Raw genomic sequence first — 24466 nt, forward strand, 5'->3', positions numbered from 1 at the left:
ATGAAACAACTGTCAGAGTCTTAAAAAATGCACACATTGTGAACGGACTGTGAATTCTTCGATGAAGCGAAGGTGAGAACATGATGAAATGCTGTATGGTGCTTTTATAACCTGCTGTATTGTGAAAAATAAAATCTCTTGGAAACAAAGCAAAGTTTGGCATTCATTATTTGAACACGAAAAGTTCGGACATGTATGAAAATATCCCCCACATCATTATTACAGTGTTCCTGTCCAATGAAAACCATTATTTTCCAAAGCGATGACTTTGCATGAGCTAAGGTAAACTTTTTTAGGAGCGGTTTTTATAAAGTTTTAACTTGTAGAAACTAGTTTTGGTCACTTTGAGGAAGCAAAAAAAGCTTTTGTTAATGTCCAGTAAGTGAGAGTTGAATGTATACTCAACTTTTAGCTCTGTTTTGGTCTCCACCAGTAATTCACCATTAGGCAGTATGGGCAATACCCATATGAATTCAGGCTTTAGGCGCATCAAGTAGTAGGTTTTAGTTCGTCATAACTTTTATAATCTGCTCTTTTGATTAACAACATATGATTTTACAGGTCAAACATTTTTTATTTTTTTTTACAAGTCTTTTTATTTCATTATAGTGTACAATAATCGATGCCATTTCATATATTGTAATATCACAGTACACTCACCACACTCCCCCCTCCCTCCCTCCACCCGCAAATGCCCACACTAACGAAACCAAAAACATTTATAAAAAAAAAAAAAAATGCTTCTCAATATAATTTCAAACAACAGAGCCATGAAAATGAAAATAAACATGAAACGAAAAAAAAAAAAAGGTCAAACATTTCTAAAATAATTACTCTTTCAAACATAAGGTGTCAAGACAATGAATAAACTATAGCAAGTTTTGGGTGATATCTACAGTAATAATTTGGCTCCAAAGTGCATAGTTTTAAGTGGAAAACCTTCACATATTATATATATCTTAGACACCACCCTCTCTTTCCAGGCGCACATCAAATCTGTCACCAAATCCGCCTTCTACCATCTCAAAAACAATGCCAGACTCCGGCCTTCACTCTCTGACTCTGTGGCAGAAACACTCGTACACGCCTTCATCACATCCCGTCTGGACTACTGCAAAGGAGTCCTGTCCGGGGTTCCCAGCAAAACCCTGGACAGGCTCCAATACGTCCAGAACTCTGCAGCCAGGCTTCTCACCCGCACCAAACCATGGCAACATATCACCCCCACCCTCATCGACCTACACTGGCTGCCGGTCAAGTCCCGGATTCAGTACGTACACAAGTCCCTCCATACCCTCGCCCCCCAGTACTTATCGGACCTCCTCCATCCCTTCTCGGAGTCTGCGGTCCTCAGACACGGGCCTGCTCTCCATCCCCCGCTCTCGCCTCCGAACTGTTGGTGACAGGGCGTTCAGTGTTGCGGCCCCCTCCCTCTGGAATGCACTTACTGCCGAGATCCGTAATGCTGCCTCCCTGGACATCTTCAAAATCATCATTAAAAACACGTCTGTTCACCCTGGCCTCCGGGCCCGAGCCCTTTCTTGGTCCCCCGGCTTCTTTTATTTGTTTATTGCCCTTTGATTGTCTGTTTGTTTTGCTTGTCCACCATGTACAGCGACCTTGGGTCCCTTGAAAGGCGCTATATACATATCATTTATTATTATTATTATTATTATTATATATATCTTGCAGAATCTCTTTTTTCCTTGGCATACATTGGGAATGTATTAACACATTTCCCTAAAAGCCAGATGTGTATTTATGAGTGGATAGCAACATACCCTTAGCAAACTCACATGGAGGCTACGCTTGTTTTTTACTCATTACGTTTCCATTTTGTCCGGGACATTTTGAACAGCTCCAAAATGTCTAATAGCATTTATCAGCAGTAACCTTCTCCCTGAACTGAACCTGGTGTCAAGCAATTAAGCAAGATATTCAAATGTTGGGTCCAGTAGGTGCTGGAGCGGGGGGGAATTGGGTTTAAATGTCAGCCCTGTGTTTGTTTTAGCTGTAGAATAATCTCCTGCTCTCCGAAAGAATCTTAATAACGGTTGTTGTCGGAAACCAGACTTAATAATAATCCCTGGATATTACAAGAACCTGACACGTGTTGGAAGTTGTGTGACATTATTTCAGCATCGATACGATAATTATTCAGGATGAAATTGCCGTAGATATTGTCTACTGGGGGTTTAATGATTTATTTAAAGCTGTAAATTGTTATGATCTAATATTCAGCGGATCGGGATGGCACGTTTCTTTTGCTTGCATTATCAGTTTAATGTATTTTTCAGGTTCTCACTCCTGCATAGAGCTCTTTATGGAGACACGGGGAGGTCTGAGCGAATAGCAGAGCAGGAGAGACACATTACATGTTACCTTACAAACTCAATACTGTGGGCAATCCCCATATGAGCAATTTGGGGTGAAGTGTCACGCCCAGGGACACAAGGACATGCTGACTGCAGTGGGGTTTGAACCTGTCCCCCTGATCCGAATACATACGAACAAACCCACTGCACCACACACATAAGAGGAGGGGGATTTTAAGGTGGGAGTCAACCACCATTGCATCTGTGGGGAAAAAGCCTGCATTATTTAAAACAGCTCTGACATTTCAAGGGGAAGTTGTGTTTCAATAGATTGTTGCTTTTCCGCCCGAGGTTGCCTTTTTTCTCCTGACTGTGTTGTAAACCTTCCAAAATGTCAAAAATGATCTGCGATATAAGAAATAAGATATGCATTTCCTTTAAATTATGCAATTGAGTCCTTGGGTTATGAAACTTAATTGAGCTCTACAAGGTCACATAATCCTCAAGTTCAGGTACAAACATGAAAATCATCAAATTGGTTTTTTTATAAAGCAGTGTGTTGTGTACAATAGGATGTTGTGCTAATGTACCCCCCCCCCCCCCCCCCCCCTCAGGCTACACTCTCTCCCTGTAATAAATAATGCTCTTTTTTCTCCTCTGCTTCATTTGTTCTCTGTTGTAACGTCAGTGCTGTTCAATAAATTATGAATCGCGCTGTTCAACCTGCCGCATATCTCTTGTTTCATTCGTCTGTCAAACTCTTTTTTTCCTATTGTGTTTCAAATGCCACACGCATGCACGTCCCTGATGTACACACTAACACACACACCAGGTCTCCAGTTGTACCAGATGCCTGTACGTCGGGTTGTTTAACTCCAATCTCTCACTTGATTTGATAAAACTCGGAGCAGACCGGTTTATAAGCACATTGAGGAGGGAATACAAACAGCTACAGGAAAACACGTTGAATTATTACAAGCCGTAAATAAGCTTAAGAAGATGTTAATTGGTTTATAAGCGAGTCAATAATACATACAAGAAGCTGGAATACCTAAAAGGCGCAATTTGAACTGCCTATCATTGACATAATTGCTCATTCAGTGTGTGCTAGATCTGCTTTAAGCCGTGAAATTGCAAACTGAGAAGCAATCCTGGCTGCTCCGTGTTATCCCACAAAGTTGAGTATCAGCGCGCGAGCTGAGGGATGGTTTAGGGATGAGTTGCAGACGCACAGCGTGATTCTTTCAGTTTCTTTTCTCAGAGGTTTTGGGCAGCAGAGCTCGCCTACACACACCAGCTGGCTGTTGTCTGGGGAATCGTCTCAGCCATCCTTTTTTCTGATGAAATCTGAGGAAATCCACAAGCAGCCCGAGGCAGACCACATATCCATTTTTTTTTTTTTACCCCTTCTCTATTCAATAATTCTCAGTGATAGGCCTCCCCTTTGAGCACTGGCTCCACTCCTCACACCAATTAGCGAAAGGCAAAGAGGCCCGCTTGTTTGTCGGCACGCAGGCGGTAATTGGATAATCCCTGATATTTGGGAGAGTGCACAAAAGGGAATCTGTAATTAAACCAGAAATGCTGTCAAATATTGACACAGATGAGTCCTGCAAAGTACAGATACAGTGGAGAGTCAATATTAGTGTGCAGGTTTTCAAATTCCACAAAGTTTTATGCACAAGGGCAAATGATGACGTTCTATTATAAAGTTTAGTCGCTATAATTAAACAGACAGAACATCAAATCCATACTAATATGAATATACTAGAGCTGATGAATGGGAGTCGGAGGCGGTATGTTCAGTATTGAACTCCACACTATATTATACATTGATCAAGAAGAGATGAGTACACTTGCTAGCCAGAATGACCACAAACCCCGGTACCCTCACTGACGGGTCCGGGTTGCCACACACACCAAACACACGGTGAATTATGTCCTATCACGTGTCACCACAATACATACAATCCATCATGTTCTCTCCGTGAACGCAGATTTAAAAGGTGAACTGAGAAAGGGAGGAAAGATTGATGAGTTTTATGAATGTCCCAGCGTATATCTGTTATATCTGCATATCTGCATATCACTTAGTTTTATTTCAGAATGAAACTTCCAAAATGGACCAAAGAGACTGCCCATCCCATAATAAAAACATACAAGATAAGCCAATAGGGTGGTGCAGTGACGTGTCCTAAAACCCGGAAGTAAGCTGCGCATGGGTTCCCTCGACAAAAAAGCATTGAGATTTCTCCATAGGGTTTTGGAAAATAGCTCATAATCGATAGATTTATGATTCGAAAATGATAAAAGTAGGGTAGACATGTGGATATTATCCGGCTGAACAAAACGTGCATTTATCTAACAGGTTCGTTTTCCACAGACCTTATTTCGAACTATTTTCCAAAACCCGATGGAGAAATCTGATTGCTCTTTTGTCGAGGGAACCCATGCGCAGCTTACTTCCTGGTCACTGCAGCTCTCTATAGGTTAAAATGTTAAATGTTCCTGATGAGTGGTCTAAACTGCTGTTCACAATACTCCTCCAACACATTATGATGTTCATTTTGTAAATCACGGTCCCATTCAGAGTAAGGCAGGGCGTGCTTTAGGACGTGGCTATCTTGTGATTGGAAAGTCATAACCACCATGCATGGTGTCCGGTCTTAGGAGGTGTCCATCTTTTAAAACTTTGTTTTCAGATCAGAAAAGTTCATTGTTAATGTTGGCTGCCTGAACATGTCTTAATTGTTGTTCAGTTGTAATTAGCTCCAACCTATCTTTTCATTTCTGGTTCCAGAAAATCCTGACGGACATAAAGCCAAACTCTTGGCTTCAAAACCATAGTCCTTCAACCAATGAAATGATTCCACAGTAAGAGCGCTGATTATTTGTATACAGCTAATGTGGGAATGCTTTCAATGCCAATCCTAAAGCTAATGTTTAACATACATTTCAAATATTTACACTCTAAGTTAAGCGTGTTAAAATGCTAACATTTGATAATAAACTAAAGCATTAGTTTTGTCATCGAGCTAACTATTAGTCAACTTTTGCCCAGATGAAGTCTAGGGTTTTAAGGTCAATTTAACACTCCATTCACTAGTTGTTAAGACATTTCCATCAAAACCCCACATTTGAACTTCCTGGCACAAGCTGTCATGGCATCATTGGTATCTGTGCCAAATGTCAAGTAAATCCTTTAAATGGTTGTCGAGACATGTCACACAAAAAAAACAATGTCACCTAGCTGAAGTAAAGGTCAATGCATCACTGCTGGGACCATTACTGTCTGTACAATTGCAAATTCCTCCTGTCTTTGGTGATATGTTTTTTAGCCTGAATCAAAGTGACGGACTGACCAACAGCCCTTGTTTTTGCATCCTCAGAAGGATGAAGTTTAGATGCCTCGACAGAAGCCCACACGGCATTTTAGAAAGCATCTCTTCCCACAGTGTGACCGGTGGACGTCCCATTGTGTCAACAGCGTGCTGAGATACACAGCTTCGTAGCAACACCTCTCTAAAAGCCATCACAACAAGACGTCTCCTCTCAGAGTCCACTTAATGAGAGTGTATCGTCAGCGTTCTGGCTGCAATTATAGTGCTTAGGACTTTTTAATGATATGTTAATGGCTTGGCTGTATTACCTCTCAGCTGCCCAAACAACATTAAATACCCAGCGGCTGATTAATCCGGCGTCCACAAAAACACCCAATTAGAGGGGAAATGTTAGAATCGAGTTCTGCCAACAACTCTGGAGCAGAATCCAGGAGCCTAACAACAAACGCCACAAGATGAGTACAGTAAACGGAGATATAAGGCAATGCGTTTGGATCAGTTTATTACTCTTGTACACTGAATACACAGTATCATATCCAGGCAGGAGGAATACAAGGAACAGCTTAACGTAGTTAGGGTGTAAAATAAGGTAAGAGTAACAGAAAATAACGAGTAAAGAGTTTACAGACACATGGGCCCAGGAGTTCAAAACTTTTAATCTCAATCAGATCCGATCAGATTTTGAAATCCCATTTTTTGTGATCCAGGATCCGACAAGTCGGACAAATGTTGTCCGTGGAGTTCAAAGCAATTCAGGATAGACAAGTTTACGCGCCAAACCACGGGTAGCGCCATAACCCTACACAAATGCACTTCATTTCCGCCGGAAGTCTTTTGCACAGCGTCTGTCGGTGTAAACCGGTGTAAACAGTCAGACGGGCACTGGTGTAAACACAGCGATTTCGATGCTAACAGTGATGCTAGCTTGGGAACACGATTCTACTTCTTTGACTGGAGATGGCGTTACTCTCCCCCACCCGAATTCAGTGCAAAACTGGGAGGATAACATGACGACGTGGCCCAGCATAACGTACAGCAAAATTTGCTCCTACTTCGTTCAATCCATGGCAATAGATGGAAAAGCAATGGACAGTCTGAAGGCATATCATAAGGCTGCGCACATTCTACTTTGCCCACATGCTCCCGAAAATTGTTGACGATTTTGTTGAGGGAAGGTTACAGTTCTGCAGTAAATATCTCAGCATTTTAAAACCAAAATAAACTGCCTTATTTAGGTCATGCCCACAGGAGCCAACAGTTGTCTGTTGTTTACGTAATGCACAATTTACATGATCTCATTATGCTGTGCAATATATCATATGTGCCTGTACTGTTTGAGTGAAAATAAAGTTTGATGTAATTTAATTTCATTATTGCACTGTTATTGCATTATTGCATTTCATATGTTCCTTAGAGTGCTACAATTTCTTTTAACACAGTTCATCATTCATATTAAGCTCATACTGTACATAAATAACACTGAATTAATTAATTGTTGAGAGGAAACTAAAGAAATGGCTTCAACAAGAAAGATCACATGTTTAATCCTAACAGGTATTACAAATTAAAATATAAAAGCAGCCCACACAATTACATCACTATGAAAATATTCATATATAATATTAAAAAATACAATGCATGCAGTATTTGTTGTGTTTATCTGTATTTAATGAACAACATGGCTGGGTGCTGGGTGCTGGTTTGTGGTCGTAGCACTCTCTATCTAACCACTCGTTCAGGTGCTTTCTCGAGTGATTGCAACCAACTACCGCACACGTAGTTCCCGAACCACTTTTCTTCATGTTGTAATTGTTATATCCTCTTTGTCTCTGCGATATCAGTGCTTTGTCGGCACAACGGAGCTAGCTAGCAAAACAAACCCAGTCCGCCAAATCGGAAGTGCATTGCATCGAAGGGAGGAGTTCAGGATGTAGAGCGGAAACGGCTCAATAACTTGTGTATAGGATCAGCCTGATCCAGATTACGATTTTTCAAGATGACTAGATCCTGAATATCAGTGCTTTAATCCTACCGATCGCCATCTAGTGGACATGAAAAATAATACAAGGAAGACAAGAGACCACATTGCAGAGACATCTATAATGTTTAATTATATTTTTTTATTTGAAAGGTGATGACAGATTATGGACTTTTTTTTTTGTTGAAGATATTTTTACTTTAATCTAAATTACATTTGTGATTGACAATCTTTGCTGTGATACTTTTATGAGCATAAACATTTATGTCATCAACATTTGGTTGAAAAACAAATAGGCCACCACAAACGTTAGCAAAAATGGGAAAAATAAAATGTATCTCCCATGAAGGCTAAAAATTGTGTATTATTTCAGTTAACAAACTTTGCCATCTTATTTAAATTGAAACATATTTTAAAATAAATGGTACAGTACATTTTGCTCTGGTAATCCACTAGAAATCCACCCCTTTGGTGGGATCAGGATAATCCAGTTTTTTGGGATCAAACTGATCCCAATCCTGTGTTGTCGGTTTGAACTACCCGTTTTGAAGATTTGATCCAGATTAAAGCTTTGATTGGATTTCCTGATCTGATCGGATATGAAAGTGATCCTAATCCTTTTTTTTGGTTTTGAACTCCCCAAAATCCAAATCTGATCTGATCAGATGGGGATTAAAAGTTTTGAACTCCTGGGCCCTGGGGATTATTAGCAGGATTGCCATTAAAAATACATTTAAATTAATGAACCATATACCATGCAACGTTTTTTTATTCTTGTATGACGACAGCGTTTCACAGTTGAAAGTTTTAAAGGTAGTATGTTATACAGGTGCTGATTTGTCTTGTGCTGTGCTTCATCAAAGTTCTGCTTTTGCTGACAGATAGTTATTTCCTTCTAGAGTTTGTATACATGGGAGATAAATTAAAGGAAAAAAACAACATAACATTCCTACACAACAGCTTCTACTCCTCTGTAAAAGATACTACAAGTCTCTCCAACTCAAAGGAATACAACATAATTCTTCCAAAAGATCAAACACAGTGACTCCAAATCCCCCCCTCGGGTGTTCCTAGGTTTTTGGATTTGGTGACTCAGAGGCAATGTCTTTGCTGAGCTTTGTCTTCACACTGACTCACCGAAAGTTAGACCTTCCGGATACATGACCCGTTATAATTCGATCATTAAAACCTCTTGACTACACACTGTGTTTTTCTCTTTTTACAAGACTTTAAAACCAGCACTCATGTATAGCTTGTCATCGCAGGAAACGGCAGTAAAGTAGTCATTCCTAGCATTCGGTGCCATTTCGGGCCATTAAAAATATTTTTTTATTTAATCTGAATGATGGTTTGTTAAAGTAAGAAAAATATTTTGATCAAGCTCAGGATATTATGTTTAAAAAATGACTGTGTGTCCACCCTGTTAATGTGAAAAAAAGTAACAGGGTGGACATTTTATGCTAAACTTGGCTATTGCTACATGTGTGATGATAATCGAGCTAGCACTTGGTGAAAACAGAAACACATATTTGATAGATATATTTGCCATATTTTCTAAATGTAAAACAAATGATCAGTTTCCACTAAAATGAGCATAACAGGGTGGACATGTTATGCTTTACCGCAACAGTTAAGTTCTTTAAAAAACGTTAAAAAAAACGCTGAAGGAAGAATGCATACACTCTGCTTCTTGAAGATGATTTTCCCACTCAAAATGTGTCCTTCTTGAGTCATACAAATAGTAGAATAGTAAAGGGGCGTGTCCAGAGGGATTCAAATCAGAGTAACAGGGGGGACATTCAAACAGGGGACACCCACTTTAAAAAAAACTTTAAACAACACAAATGAATTAATAACAAAAACAAATGTGGTGAGGAATATTAGCAAAAGGGTAATACAACAGTGACAAAAATGTAGAATTTTTTGGATTTCTTTGATTTCTTTTTTATATCTGTTACAGAAGTTGAGCAAACATGATTGGGGACACAGCAATTTGGCCTACTTGTGCTAAAATCAGAGTAATTATTTAGAATTTTGAATATCCTGGCTAAATAACATTGTTGTTATATGGTAGAGGGGGATACACATTTAAAATCAAGCTTTAAAAAAATAAGCATTAAACCTTTTAAATACAAAATATATGATATGTGTTGGAGACCTAAAAGGCACCGAATGCTAGGAATGACCCGGCAACATTTAAATCTACTTTGACTACATAAAGCAATAAAACATGAACAGTTCCAAGGTTTTTGACAATGCAACCTGTTTAGGGGCCCCAGGGCAACGATTTATTTATGTTTGGGCCCCTGCTGCCTACAATTACCTGTAATGGATCTGACAATTAACAATGAAGTCAAAGTCAACTTTATTATCAATATCTGTGAACAAGTTTTAAAAAATCACAAAAAAAAGGCACAATAATAACATATATAACAATAGCAGTCTGGTAGATTAAAACGTATTAGTATATGACACATGTATGAATATATGACAACAGTACAAATAACCTAAAAATGCAGTTCATACATGTCTTTTTTTTAAAATAACGTTTCCTTATTTACATACGTTTACCGAACTACTTATCTGCAATCCATTGCTCTTGTTGAGCGACAGGGTTCGATTACACTGGTCTTGGTTTGTGGGTTTGTTTTGATTATGCTGACCTACCAGCAGAGGGCGCGTGCTCCCTTGCCACGCGTTCACTTTTTGGACTTGAAGCCAGCAACAGTTACATTTCATCATCATAGGTGAGTAAAAAGTCTTATATGTTAATCCATACTGATGTTATGAAGACCACGCTGTTGGTACATGACAGAGCTGTACTGACTAGCATGGTATTTAAACGTGGGCTCTTTGTGTGTATAAACAGAGGTGTAAAGTAACTAAGTACATTTACTCAAGTACTTTACTGAAGAACAATTTACAGGGACTTGTACTTTACTTGAGTGTTTACATGTTAATGCTACTGTGTACTTTTACTCCACTACGTATTTAATCCCTTTAGTTTCTTCACAGATGTGGATGAATGATGTGAAATATAATCAAGTGTTGAATCAGACTTTAGTTCCACCTGGAGTAAAGTCACAAGCTACCCTGCAGTATACAAAGTCATTCAAACTAGCTGCACCTTTACCAGCTTTGAGAACACTTTCATGATCAATCATTATAAAACATATCATATATATTATTCTGAAATGGACCAATCTGCACAATGACTACTTTTACTGTCGCTACTTTCACTATATTTTGATGAGAATACTTTTCTACTTTTACTTTAGTAACATTTTGAATGCAGGACTTTTACTGTAACAGAGTATTCCTACACTCTGGTACTTCTACTTTTACTCAAGTACAAGATCTGAGTACTTCTACTTTTACTCAAGTACAAGATCTGAGTACTTCTTCTTTTACTCAAGTACAAGATCTGAGTACTTCTACTTTTACTCAAGTACAAGATCTGAGTACTTCTACTTTTAGTGAAGTAGAAGATCTGAGTATTTCTACTTTTACTCAAGTACAAGATCTGAGTATTTCTACTTTTACTCAAGTACAAGATCTGAGTACTTCGTTTGTCACTTTTTCAGATAACCTGCTGATAATGTGGTTTCTGCCTTTTAAAGTAAGAGCAAGCAGTTTGACGTGCATTTATTTCCATGTGATGTAGAAGGGACACCACGAGTAATGAGTCCGTTCACAGATAATATCGAGACAAATCAAGTACAAAACCTGAGTACTTCTACTTTTACTAAATTACAAGATCTGAGTACTTCTACTTTTACTAAATTACAAGATCTGAGTACTTCTACTTTTACTCAAGTACAAGATCTGAGTACTTCTACTTTTACTCAAGTACAACATCCGAGTACTTTTACTATATTTGATGCTAATACTTTTCTACTTTACTTAGTATCACTATCTAAAAGTAATGTAAGCAGATTACTTTCCGTTACATTTGGACGACCTCAACATCAAATGCAACAAAAAGAGAGAAATATCAATATGTTGTTTACTTCGTATGTTCTTATGTACTTATAAGACAACAGAACAATGTGACCTTAGAAAAGAAGAAACTAGGATATTTAGGATCAAAAATGTGTCTCTTAAATTGAAGCTAGACCTACAGAACAGTAGAGCATAGTCTACAATAAGTGTTTTAGTTTAATACATGAATTAAAAGCATTGTTTTAATAAATCAGGTGTCCACATATTGCAATACAAATGTAGTAAAACAAATGAAGGTAACTGAAATGAAAACCAAAGAGACAATTAACAGTGTAATCCTGCAAGTACAGTAATCCCCGTTTCTTAAACATGTAATGTGAGTAAGTCTTTTCTTAAATGTACAGTAAGGGAATGCTTTTTTTTGTTATTCAGATTACTTAATCCCTTTACATGTAATCCGTTCCTCCCCAAGCCTGACCTATATGTGTTTAAATTATAATGACCTCGTCCAAGAAGGTTTCTGGTTCGGTTGGTTTCTCGGTATGTCAGTAGGTTTGAGACACAAAAAAAAAAATGACAGATTTCCATAAAACTTGGTTGTAGCTAAGAAAAAAATGACATTTATTTTGAATGGAATCACATGGCAGATACACATTCCCTTGAGCTAACATTTGGCTTACTAATTCACTTATTCCTTTGTCAATGAAACACGATAAAGAAGCTAGCAGGTTTGTTATTGGCTGTAGAAAGGATATTAGAAATACCCCTGCTCTGTGTGACAGTTTAAATTCAATCCCTTTTTGACTAATCGTATTACATCCTGTCATACGGTGCTAACAATCATCATTTCCTCCCCCATGAAAGCCTCTCTCAGAGCGTCAGGCAGGTCTTTCAGCTCCATCTCGTCTGTCTCCTATCACCTCTCATCAGCAGGGGTGGAGAGAGAGGTGGGAAGGGGGGAGGGGGGGGGTCTGTGAAAAAAGGAGAGCCCAAAGAAGGCAGCATCCTTATCAAACGCCGGGCTGCTGAGCCTGGGTTAAAAATAGAAAAACCCGCGGAGATTGGCATCGATTTCTGCAGGCGTCGACGTCCCGATTGACAGCAGCTCGCCCATCGAGGGAATCCGCCAGACTGCCTATGATGAGATGAGATGGGAAGATAACTTCTGACAAGCCCTCCACATCTCTAATCACACACACACAGAAAAGTAATTACCACATGCACACACACACACACACTCGCTGCCCCCTGAGCAAAGTAATGGCACGTTGGCTGGCTGAGCATCCACCTGTCCGCTGTCTCCTGCCAAGCCAGAGCTCATGTGCTGACACGCATACAAAATACCTCTGGATGTCCCTCCACAGCCACCGTCCGCCGTCCTTAAGGGTTATCTCACTAAATGATCTTCCGTCAGTAAATAGGGCCTAATGTCCATGAGGCTGGGGGCTGTCACTGACCTTAGTTTTACTGTAAATGACTCCACCAAGTGATTACTGTTATCACTCCGCTTTACTGCACTCCTTCTCCCTGAAGTGTCAGCAGTCATTCAGTGAAGAAGTGCCTGGCATGCTGATATCTATATTTCAAGAGGTGGGAAGTAACTAAGTACATTTACTCAAGTACTGTACTTTACTTGCCCATGTTGTGCTATTTTGTACTTCTACTCCACTACAGTTCAGAGGTAAATTGTGTACTTTTACTCCACTACATGTATTTAATACCTTTAGTTATTTCACAGATGTGGATGAATGATGTGAAATATAATGAACTCTTAAACCAGACTTTAGTTCCACCTGGAGTAAATCCACCAGCTACCCTGCAGTATACAAAGTCATTCAAACTAGCTGCACCTTTACCAGCTTTGAGAACACTTTCATGATCAATCATTATAAAAAACGGACAAGTCCAATCAAGCAATCTGATTGGTTCTTAGCCGTGATATAATGAGCGTATATTACGGGTAGAATTGTAGTTACTTTTCACAACAAGTCAGTATCCCTCCGCGTCTGAGAAAAGCTACAACCGTTACAACTGTTACATTACGTCCGTTACGTTGTGTCTTTCCCAAGGACACAACAGCTTTGAACTGGTGTTCCCCCTTGATCTGTCTGATTATTCCCCATTCCCTTTATTGATGACCAACACATATATCACAAGCAAACTTCGGCTTCTTGATCAGAGAAGACAATGATTAGCAAACGATTCCCTAAATGTAACAAATGTAATATGATCTCAGAAATGAAAAGTTAATTAAAATAATATTACAAATTGTATGTTAACAATATTTAAAAATACCCCCCAAAAAAATCACGGAACGTTTTTAAGTATAGAGGAAAAACCTGGAAAGACACTATGTATAAAATAATAAAGCATTCTTCGGTATTTTAGCGTCATTAGAAAAGTGTTTTCAATCTTGTATTATAACACTATATTATATTTAAATGTGTGCCTATTTATTCATTCCAGTCAAAACCAGTTATTAATCCAAAAGACATTCTTAAGATAGGCAACGGTATAGTTGGGATTTAAGTATTATTGATTGATTAATAATAAGAATATTGTGTAAATGCAGTGTTACGTAGAGGAAAAGGACAGACACCAGTATGGAATTGGTATAAGTATTTAATTATATATATAATAGTGATAACAACATAATAAAGACGTGCGGCCTGGAACAAAACAAATAGGCCAACTAATACGAAATACACAAGTCAACCACCGCTAACAGAATTGTATGTAAAGAGCAAGTAGCGTGAGGCGTCTGTTCACACACGGCAGACCCTCCCGAATGTTCAGTCCACGGCCTTTGTAGTCCTCCCCCGGAAGGCGTGCGCCGGATGTGCACAGGGATTGGAGGACGTTGATCCAATCACCTCTTCGGAAGCGAGGGCGGGACAGCCGTTGACATCCAGGGAACTGCACAGCTAATTTGCATACACCAGAGATGGAGTACTCGAGTGCCGATTTTCAGGACTCGTGACTCGACTCGGACTCGCGCACTGTTTGACGCGACTCGTGAATTCTCGCGCACGATGACTCGGACTCGTGAATTCTTGCTTACGATTACTTGGACTCGTGAATTTTTCCCCCCACGATAACTCGGACTCGACTTGTACATTGACGCTCCGACAAGTTTTCTCTGGAGTCTGATGTCCTCTATCCTGGCGTGTGCACCTGCGAGGCGAGTTCACGGACTGGGCCCCGCTATTCCAGTCTAGCGATGTCGAAACACACCCCGCATCGTGCTGCATGCTTTCACACATTCTGCTTCCACATTGGAAAAGAGCAGCTCAAAATGCTCGTTATGTGGAAACAATATAGAAGAGAAGGCTCCGTAACACATTACTCTAAGGATCGAGTTCAGACATATAGGCTGTCTTGAACACTATCATCAGAGTAACGTGATCTAATCAATAAATAAAGATTCAGCCGATAACACGCACATGGCTACTTAACATGCAGAATGACACCATTTTGCATGCTAAGTAGCCATGTGCTTTCTGGGGCTTAATCTTTATCAGTAAACCGATTTAACCGGTAAAAGTTCCTTCAAAATAAGAGTCCCGATCTTATTACTATCAAAATAAAAGTGCAAAACGCAAACTTTACCCTGGATTAATATTGGCATACAAATATAATCACTTCTCTAAAAGGTGACTCATTTTAAATATAGTTCGACATTAAAAGGTAATTTACAATAATAAAATCGAACACAGGTAATGACGACTCGGACACGACTCGGACTCGACTACGACTCTCCCTTGGTGACTCGGACTCGAAGAGTGGTGACTCAACTACAACACTGGCATACACACAGACAGAGTTAATAGGACGGGGGAGGCGACGGTTCTTGAACACAGAGTAGGATATCCTCTTCACAGTTCTTCAGGGTTGATGCAACTATGGTGGTGATGCCGTCTATTTGTGACACTTCTGTTCTACACATTTCCATCAGAGGTGTCTCGTCATTCCACCCTTTGTTTTTGGCAAATATATAAACATACTCCATGAGATTAGGAAACATCCTCAATAGATCCAATTCTGCTGCTTCCTTGGCACTGAAAAACAGAGAAATAAAACCGTATTACAAAAAACCTCCCTGACATTCGTCTGCGATTGGCCAGTGGTTCCTATATTTCCGCCTGTGGCCTATTGAAAAGAACTGAAAGCTGAAGTGAACTGAAAAATGAAATCATAGTTGACAATTAAAAAGGCAACATTTAGAGGAACGTCTAGAGAAATTAAAAACAAGTAAAGGAGCAGACTGATCAGTAGGTCAGTGTTTAATCAGTTCAACATCGGGAAAAACATTCAGAAACTCTCATCATAAAGAAATGCTTCCTTTGTCCTGAGTGTTAGAAGGAATATTACTTGTAAAACGACCTAATCCCAGTCTGCGGAGCATCATTTTGCACTTCCTGCCCTCACACCAGTACAATGAAGGTGAATTTTAAAATGTACATTTTTTGTTTTACTTCCAGCAAAAGAATAGCTAGAGCAGGGGTGGGGAACCTTTTTCCTCTCAAGGGCCATTTCAATTTTTACAACATCCTCCGAGGGCCGTACAAATGATTGAACTCAACGTCTGCTTAAAAAACTAAAATCACAGCCCATTCATTTCGCCTTTCTTTAATGAAGTGCAAAGAAAAAGCAACCTCTTAATCCAGATATTTGACCATGACCCGCGCATGCATGCACCGTGGCATGACCACCAAAACAGAAAGATATGGACACAAGATGTGTGCAAATGTATTTAGTTTCATATCCATGTGGACATGATTTAAGTGGGGGGGAACGTTTGACCTCTGTCATTGCCAACAAAGGGTATATAACAAAGTATTGATATGAACTTTTGTTATTGACCAAATACTTATTTTCCACCATCATTTGCAAATAACCAGGAAGATTTTTTTTTAATGTTGAAGTTAAAAGCATCAATCTCGTGCACTTTGAGAGTAAAATTAATAGATCTATGGATACATCTCTCAACACCCAGATGAAACAAAACTGTAAGCAGATTTTTTTTCTTTATGGATATTCTTGGAATAAACGATAGACGCGTCCCGGCCCGGAACCGCGTTCTGGTGCTCTCCGTTAGAACTGCACCCCTGTCAGACGAGACATATACCACGTGATGACACGTTAGGCTCGTGTTGTGTTCAAAGACCCTGACCTTGGCCAGGAAAAACAGGCACTCGCTTGTTATTTTGCGGTCTAAATTTATTGAATTTTTTTCTTTTTTGCGTTTGTTTATAAATTACCTCGAGGGCCGTAGCAAATGTTCTCGCGGGCCATATACGGCCCGGAGGCTCCCCACCCCTGAGCTAGAGTAATAAGTAATAAAATATGATGATGAGGATAGGATTAAGGCCCCTAATGATTCATAATTCAGTTTGACTTACTGGTGATGGAGGTTTCGTATGCAGCGCAGTAATCCCAACGTGTTGTCTGGGTAGCATTTCTTCTTGCCATCCATCTTCTCCAGCAACTCTCGTGGAAACTGATGAAAAATATATAGTTAGTTAGTTAAAAGGTGGAGTTCAGTAATACAGAATTGTGGGTTATCAAATAAAGAATAAGTGTTATGATATGGTCACCTTGTCTTTCCACCGTTTAAAGGCTCCATCCCCAGCACACTTATCCAGTGAAGAAATGAATTCCTGTTCAGCATCTTTATATCTTTCCACCTCCTTCCTGTCTCCAATCTTCTTCAAGTATTCTACTTTCCTGAAAATATTTAGGGAGCAAGCTTTGAATGTCTATTTTCAACAAAGGACAGTGTAGAAACCATGGGCGTGGGAAGGGGGGTGCTGAGGGCGCTGCAGCACCCCCTAGCGGCAGGCAGGGGGTGCGGAGCTCCCCTGTCTGAATTATTATTTGACGGTTATTGCTGCTCCCGCTGTGTATACTCTGTGTAATATGTAGCCAATAAATTCCACATTGTTGGTAAAATAATATTTTACATCTTTGTAGTGCGTGTGCTCGCCAGTGGCGTTGCCTGGCCCGAATGTTTTTTCTGTCCTCTCCTCTCATACCTCATTCACACCAACGCAACTCCGGTTCAAGCTCCGTGCTAGAGCTTTTCAGGTTCAGAACCGGTTCTTCGGTTTAGCTCCGGCTCTTTCCACACAGCCCAGAGTCCGACTGGTGCTGCGTCATTGCGTCATCGTTTGCGTGCCTGCTTCATAAAGCCAAACCGCGCGGAAACCCCTCACAGCTGACACCGACAACAACAACAATGGCCGACTGTGCTCCAGCTTCCTCTGTACCTCTTCAGAAGACCAGATTCCCAGTAGGTAGCTGGTCTCTTCAGTGGACCACTGCTGCTTGTTAAGTTTCTCCATCGTTGTGTACAAACTGGATAAAACGCGGGCTTTTTGTTGTTGTTCAGGAGTTGATCCCGCCCCCGCCTCGACGTAAGCGTGGGGATGTGGTTTCCTTGTTTAGCGATACACAGCGAAACACAGCGAAACTCATCCTAAGCAAACACAAAGTCACAGCCGAAGTAAAAACAATAAGTGTGGCTTGATATTGAGTAAGAAAAAGGTTGATAAACGCTGTGAGAATGGGTCTGCAGAGAGAATTTCGCCGTGATCCCAACTGTCTGTTATCAGCCTGCAGCCAGGGAGGAGAGATCAGCAGAGCTGCCTGCACTGAGTGTGTGTGTGTGAGGAAGTCCGTGGATTGGTCAATTTGGACCAATCAGCGGGGGCTTAACGTAACGGCTCCGCGGACGTAACGTAATGGCTCCACGGATTGGTCCATTTGGTTCTGGGTAACGCATGACCGTATCGCGTCATAGCTCTGGGCGCGGCTACTGGCCATTCCTACGTCACGATACCCAGGAAGTAAACAATGGACAATGACGTATCTCCAACGAGGCGTTTTGGGGAGGTATTTTCTGTGTTACAGTTTTACTCGCTACAGGGTGTACTTTGAGGGTTTGTGACTCTGCAGACCGTTTACAAGCAGAAAAACCTTCATAACACACAAGGGGACGGGTAATAACCGGAAAAGCATGACATGGGACCTTTAAGGCAAATCTTATGATTTAAATGTTTTAATTTATTGTTTGATTTTGACTAATCATGCTAGCTGCTCTTTGGGTGGTTAGGCAGTTAGCCGGCCAGTCCACCATCTTGGTTCAGAATGAAATATCTCATCAACTATTGGATAGATTGCTATAAAAGTAAGTACAGAAATGATTTTGATGAACATTTACTTTTCTCTCGTGTCATTATTAGTTTAAATGTTGAACTGGTTCTCTACTAGGTTTCTGACAGAATACCATGTTCTTTGTAAGAAGTGGACGTAGTTAACGAGACATAGCGTTTATGTGCCTATTAGAACAGACTCACTTGAAGAAGTTCTTAAGTCTTGTAAGCCGTATGCAATAAAACATACAAATAATAGAAAATCAGTTCATTTAATCATTTGGCCATGATAGACGGGATTGTACCTGTAATGTTTCCAGAAGAAGGGATGATTCAAGCATTCTTCCACTTTAGGTCTGTTCTTTGGGTCTGCATCAATCATAGACTCAATGAGGTCTTTTGCCAACACGTCTGGAACATGCTCCAAAGTGTAGTTCCCTTTAACAATGTTGTTCTCACATTCATAGGATTTTTCTCCAAAAGGATGTTTTCCTCCAGAGAGGATATAATAAATCAGCATCCCTGCCACCTTAGGAATTAACAAAGCATTGAAGCAATTCAGAAAGTGTTTGTACCCACGGTTACCAATAACATTTCTTTAGCAGAAAAACTGACCTGTATGTCAGAGCTTGACTTGTACGGTATCTTGGTTTCGTCTTCTTCTGATAACGTTTCCTTGGCCATCCAACCTTTTGTTCCTGCTTTTCCTGTGCAGTAAGTGGTTTGTCCTTTGGGTAACCGTCGACTGATGCCAAAATCAGCCAATTGCGCACTCCCTTTAATATCTGAAAGACAAATCAGGTAGACAAACTCATCAATACAATTATGTTTGATAAATATGAATTATAATAATTGTTTCCTAATCCTATCCCCATAATTTCTTTGTATAATGAACTTATCTTACCGATCAGAACATTCTGTGGTTTGAGGTCTCGGTGGAGAATGGGAGGATCTCGACAGTGAAGCACCCTTAAACTGTCGAGAACTTCAAAGACGAGTTGCTTCCTCAAGTGAATATCATCAAGAGTTTTTATGTATTCTTCCAGGGTGTATTCACACAGTTCAAGACCAAGATATCCAAAGTTGTCATCCACCGATTGGTCAATGTATCTCACAATGGATGGATGCTTAAGCCCTGGAAGTCGTAGGAATCCTTCCTCATTCTTCAGCACTTCGTAGTTGCATCTTGTCATTTTCTTTATAGCAATTTCAGTGCCATCATCTCTCAGCCCCAGAAACACTTCAGTACCGTTATTTCCCATTGCTATGCGGAATTCATCTTTATTCACGTACTTCATGCTCCCAATTCTGGTTACTTCACTTTCATCAGTACTCACAAGCTTCTCTAATTGTTCTTTCCACCTTTTGCTGATGTGTGGCCCTTTGTGTCTTATTGATGACATTGTGGTGTTGGCCTGGTATGGCTTCACATTTGAACTTGAACAATGATCATTTAGCCGTCTGAGCCCTTTTTTCAGTTTCTCATTCGTTTGCATTTCTGCAGCCAAATGCATGTTTCCAGGCACTGAACCATTTCCACATTCCAGGGTTAGTTTGCTGAAATGATCGGTCAATCGTCTGACCAATACTTCCGGATCTTTAAGAATGGTCATCTCTAAGATTTTACTAGCATGTCCACCTGAAAGTAAATTTTTATATATGTCATAAATGAAGGCTCGAATGTCATCAGAGTATTCTTGAGACACAAAAGGAGCAATCGCCTTGCAAACGTCCACAATCAATTTGGGATCCCAGTCTGTGGCGCCTTTTGTTTTCCGTGTTATCGTAAATAATTCTTCCAGAATGCCTTTACGGTCAGGTTGCTCATGTGAAAGCCGTCCCAGTAGTAGGGTGATTTCATCAGAAGCGTGCTCCATTTGTAACTGTGGGATGATATTCACTTCTTTGCTTCACAGTATCTGTGGGAAGACAAAAACAGGTATCAAATTGTGAAACATGAATCCAATGTAATGGTCCTTAGCAAGCATATTTTATGTTCTTTAAATATATTAAACATTAACTATTTATGTTTTAAAGGAGTAATAAAGATGAACTCTGTTGGTGGCTAGATATAGTCCATGTTTTAGCTGATGACAGATTTTTCAATATTGGTGTATCAACAGCAATAGAAAAGTCTAAAGAGTTTAAAACTCGGGCAACTCTTGTTATAAATACCAACTTATTGTTATCGACCAAAGTGCCTGGCTTGTGGTTTTCATTAGAGTTATTAAGAAACACATACAATGAACGTTTCAAGAAGAAATTAAGGTTTAAAGACATCAAGGTTTAAAGACATCAAGTAAAAACCATACACGTATTTGCCAATGGGGCAGCCACACGTAGATGTGGTTGGTATATGATCATGTGACTTCTTATTTCTATACTTATTCAGTGTTTCCCCTACCATTGTCTTGGCGGGGCGCTGCGCCCTGCCAACGGAGCCCCGCGCCCTGCCTGAAATTCAAGGTGTTTTTTTTATTTTAAATATATATATATATATATATATAATATATATAGCACCAAATTGCAACTGAAGTAATCTATCTACGGTCACTTTTCACATTGAACATACTCTTTTATTAAATAAACTAAACGCCTATGTTATTTATCCAATGTATGTTCATGTTTCAGTGTCCACTGCTTTGCGTATTCACATTCTCCCTCCGCTCTGTTTCTGAAGGGCGGGGCTCCCCCCCCCCCCCCCCACACACACACACACACACACGCGAATGCACACACTCACAATCAGAGACAAGAGCGGAGGAAAGGAGGAGAACAACAAAGTGTAAAAAAGTCAAACAAATCTGCATTATTGCCCCGAGCTCTGCTGTCTGCCCGTTTGTGTCCCCCCCCCCAGTTTCAAATTTGTTTATTATTATTTTTTAACCGCAAGCCGTTATCGTCACGGGAGAAGGACACACACAGCTAGCCCAGGTGGACGCGCGTGAACGCGACAACGAACGTAGCGTGCGCATTCTAAAAATAGCTCACAGATGGTGAGCAGGTACCGCGGTTTTGAACTACAGTATTGAATTTGACAGAAAACATCAATGAAACACAGCAGATGAATAGTCTCATGAGTTGGGTGAAAAAAAAGGCAGGAAATGTGAGTTGGTTTATTCAGTAAATTAGCTCAGGATAATTGGATGTTCTGTCTACACCTGTTGATGTGAGGCTAAAGCAGGACGTGCTAGCTTGATGCTACCGGCATTTAGCGGCATGTAATGTATCGTCAGCAATGTATGACAAGCAAACTGCTTGTTTAATGTTAGACTCACACCAATAGCTCAATATGATCATAACACGATTGCTTTCATATCAGAGATCAGATGAGGTGGAGCTGCCTCCAGCAATAGAGGATGAGGCAGAGAGAAGCTGCAGCAGCACAGGGTTGCAGCAGGTATGTTATATGCTGTAGTCAGGTGATTTAAATGTATCAATGAAAGGAAGAAGCTGAGGCTACATGATAAGAAGGGAATACAGTTTGAATTAAAGTAATACAGTACAGTGTAACACCGTACTGTATTACTTTTGAATGTACAAATACTTTGTTACTGTACGATATCAATAACAATAATCCACAGCTCCTCTCTCTGCTCCAGAGGATAAAAAAAATTTGGGTGCACAGAATTTTTTTTTCGGGGGCCCCGAGCAGCACCCTGCCAAGGCAGTAAACCTAGGGGAAACACTGGTACTTCAAAGGCATCTGTTTATTTTAGTCAAGATTATGCTAAAGTATACTTTCCCCAACTATATTTAAGTTCCCTACGAAGAGCCAACCTCCATTTTGAAAATTCCCAGTTTATTCCCATTTTTTTCCCGTGGAAAGTTTCCATCTTTGAAATATCTCAATAGAAATAAATCAGCATTAGAAAATATACATTTTGAAATACCAATTTACAGTAAACAAAATATTAAGATTCTTCATTATGTCAGTGGTCTAAAATGGTCTTACAACGGTGCCGACAATATTATCGTTTATCGCAATAATTTTGAGAAAACTTTATCGTCCAACTAAAATAATTATCGTGACAGGCCTATCTAAGCCATGCAGTGTGCTATGGCATGGATATTCAAGTGTACTTGAATGGCATCTGTTTGTTTTAGTCAAGATTATGCTAAAATATACTTTCCCCAGCTATATTTAAGTTCCCTATGAAGAGCCAACCTTCAATTTAGAAAATTCCCAGTTTATTCCCGTGGAAAGTTTTCATCCAGAATTTTACAACCCTAATTTCACATAAGAGAAATAAACAATTGAAATATCTCAATAGAAATAAATCAGCATTAGAAAATATACATTTTGAAATACCAATTTACAGTAAACAAAATATTAAGATACTTAGGTTAAACTGAATTCTTCGTTACAATTTGGTGGCCTAAGAGTGATCGAAATTCAATGTGCTGATAGATCAGAATCAAAGATGAGGCATTTGTCACTCTCTCTCCTATCCTTTATATCTCTCTGTCGATTTGTGAAATGATCCAATAGAGCCAAAATAATCATCATTAGAGTGCGAAGGTTTGACTTCTTCCTATAATTAGGTGATTTGCTGCAATCTGCCACGAGGACTGTCAATCTGTCCGAGTGTTCGTCCTCCTCCTGTTAGACCGCCTCGGAGACAATTACTGTGGGCCCCTCCTAATTAAAAGCTCATTGAAATGTACGAGAGCCTGTTATGAATTATTGAGTTCTGTTTCCTGGGAGGGACGCCATTAGGGAACTTCGAAGCAAGTGAATTTCTCTTCTGGGTGTGTTTGGAATACCTTAAGGTGTGTGTCTCCCTCTGGTGGACGATGGGAGACATTGCACATGATGTTGTACTGACACTTTCTATTTGTAAAGTTAATTATGAAGTATGAAAATATGAATTCCTTCTGCTAATCCTACCTGTTTACACTTGAAATCCGAGCTTGATTACTCTCTCAGATCAACTGACTGTGTATTGTATTGATCAGCATGGTAATATGTATACTACTTCAACATACTGTAGGCTTATTAACGTTTGGATCAATTATATTCGATTTGGAGAAAGAAATACCTCACAGTCAGGATGGCCGAGCGGTCTAAGTCTCCTCCCTCGAATCCCACTTCTGGCAACCTATTCCTTCTTTATGTTTCACCTTACGTACTGTTAAAGTGGCAAAAACGATCATGGAAAAACAAAATCAGCTGTTTGAAACATACGTAACAAGCCTTTGTGTATGTTTTACAGATCATATATTATCAACATCCACTAGAGTCAGCAAAGACCAGTGAACATGTGAATGTGAATTTACCTGCTAATAGCTAGCTAATAGTAGGTTAGCTCCTATATGTATTCCTAAATACTATAATAATAATAGTAATTATAATAATGCATGCGTAATAACTTAACTTTTGAATTTAAAAAACAAATTATATGATGCAATTGCCAGGTGTAAGTGTGGATTCTCAATTAGCTAATTAGCTTAGCTTACCGTGACAAAACTCCATCCGACGAGGAAAAACACAACCGTATTTACCCTGTTCTTGTTCCCACTTTAGTCATTGAACAATCGTAATTAGTATCTGACAGAAGCTGGGCAAAGATTTGTCAAAAATAAGCAGTTTTTCCTCAAAGTTTAGATGCATACGAGCGCCCACGCTTGTGACAATCTCAGGGAGATTACACGTGATACCAACGGTGTGATTCTATTGGCTCACCTGACTTGCTAGCCTTGGCAATGGCAGCGAGCGGAGAATTGTTTAATAGC

General features: G+C 39.8%; 2 protein-coding genes across 11 annotated transcripts in view; one reads left to right on the forward strand and one right to left on the reverse strand.

The window, feature by feature from the left end:
* The first annotated feature begins 10186 nt into the window (after positions 1-10186).
* Positions 10187-24466, forward strand: part of LOC307022271 (uncharacterized protein) — a 33859-nt gene continuing 19579 nt past the window's right edge. For all 6 annotated transcript variants that reach the window (XR_013803347.1, XR_013803348.1, XR_013803349.1 and 3 more), the window contains exon 1: positions 10187-10381. The gene's annotated coding sequence lies outside the window, so the exon portion shown is untranslated. The remainder of the gene's footprint in view (positions 10382-24466) is intronic.
* Positions 11805-24332, reverse strand: LOC307022268. Of its 5 annotated transcripts, none has more exons than XM_079654970.1 (8): positions 24191-24332; positions 23778-23862; positions 19635-20649; positions 19346-19515; positions 19036-19259; positions 17174-17303; positions 16979-17076; positions 11805-12711 (listed from the first exon to the last, which is right to left on the reverse strand). In XM_079654970.1, exons 3-8 carry the CDS (start codon positions 20605-20607, stop codon positions 12468-12470), a joined length of 1839 nt encoding a protein of 612 aa, XP_079511096.1. In that variant the 5' UTR covers positions 20608-20649; positions 23778-23862; positions 24191-24332; the 3' UTR covers positions 11805-12467. The 5 variants fall into 5 exon arrangements, with proteins under 5 accessions (XP_079511096.1, XP_079511095.1, XP_079511097.1 ...); XM_079654969.1 differs by having other exon boundaries at positions 23773-23862; XM_079654972.1 differs by lacking the exon at positions 11805-12711 and adding an exon at positions 14197-15634 and having other exon boundaries at positions 23773-23862.

This window comes from Notothenia rossii (genome assembly GCF_949606895.1).
Source record: "Notothenia rossii genome assembly, chromosome: 10".
In the NCBI taxonomy this organism is placed as follows: domain Eukaryota; kingdom Metazoa; phylum Chordata; class Actinopteri; order Perciformes; family Nototheniidae; genus Notothenia; species Notothenia rossii.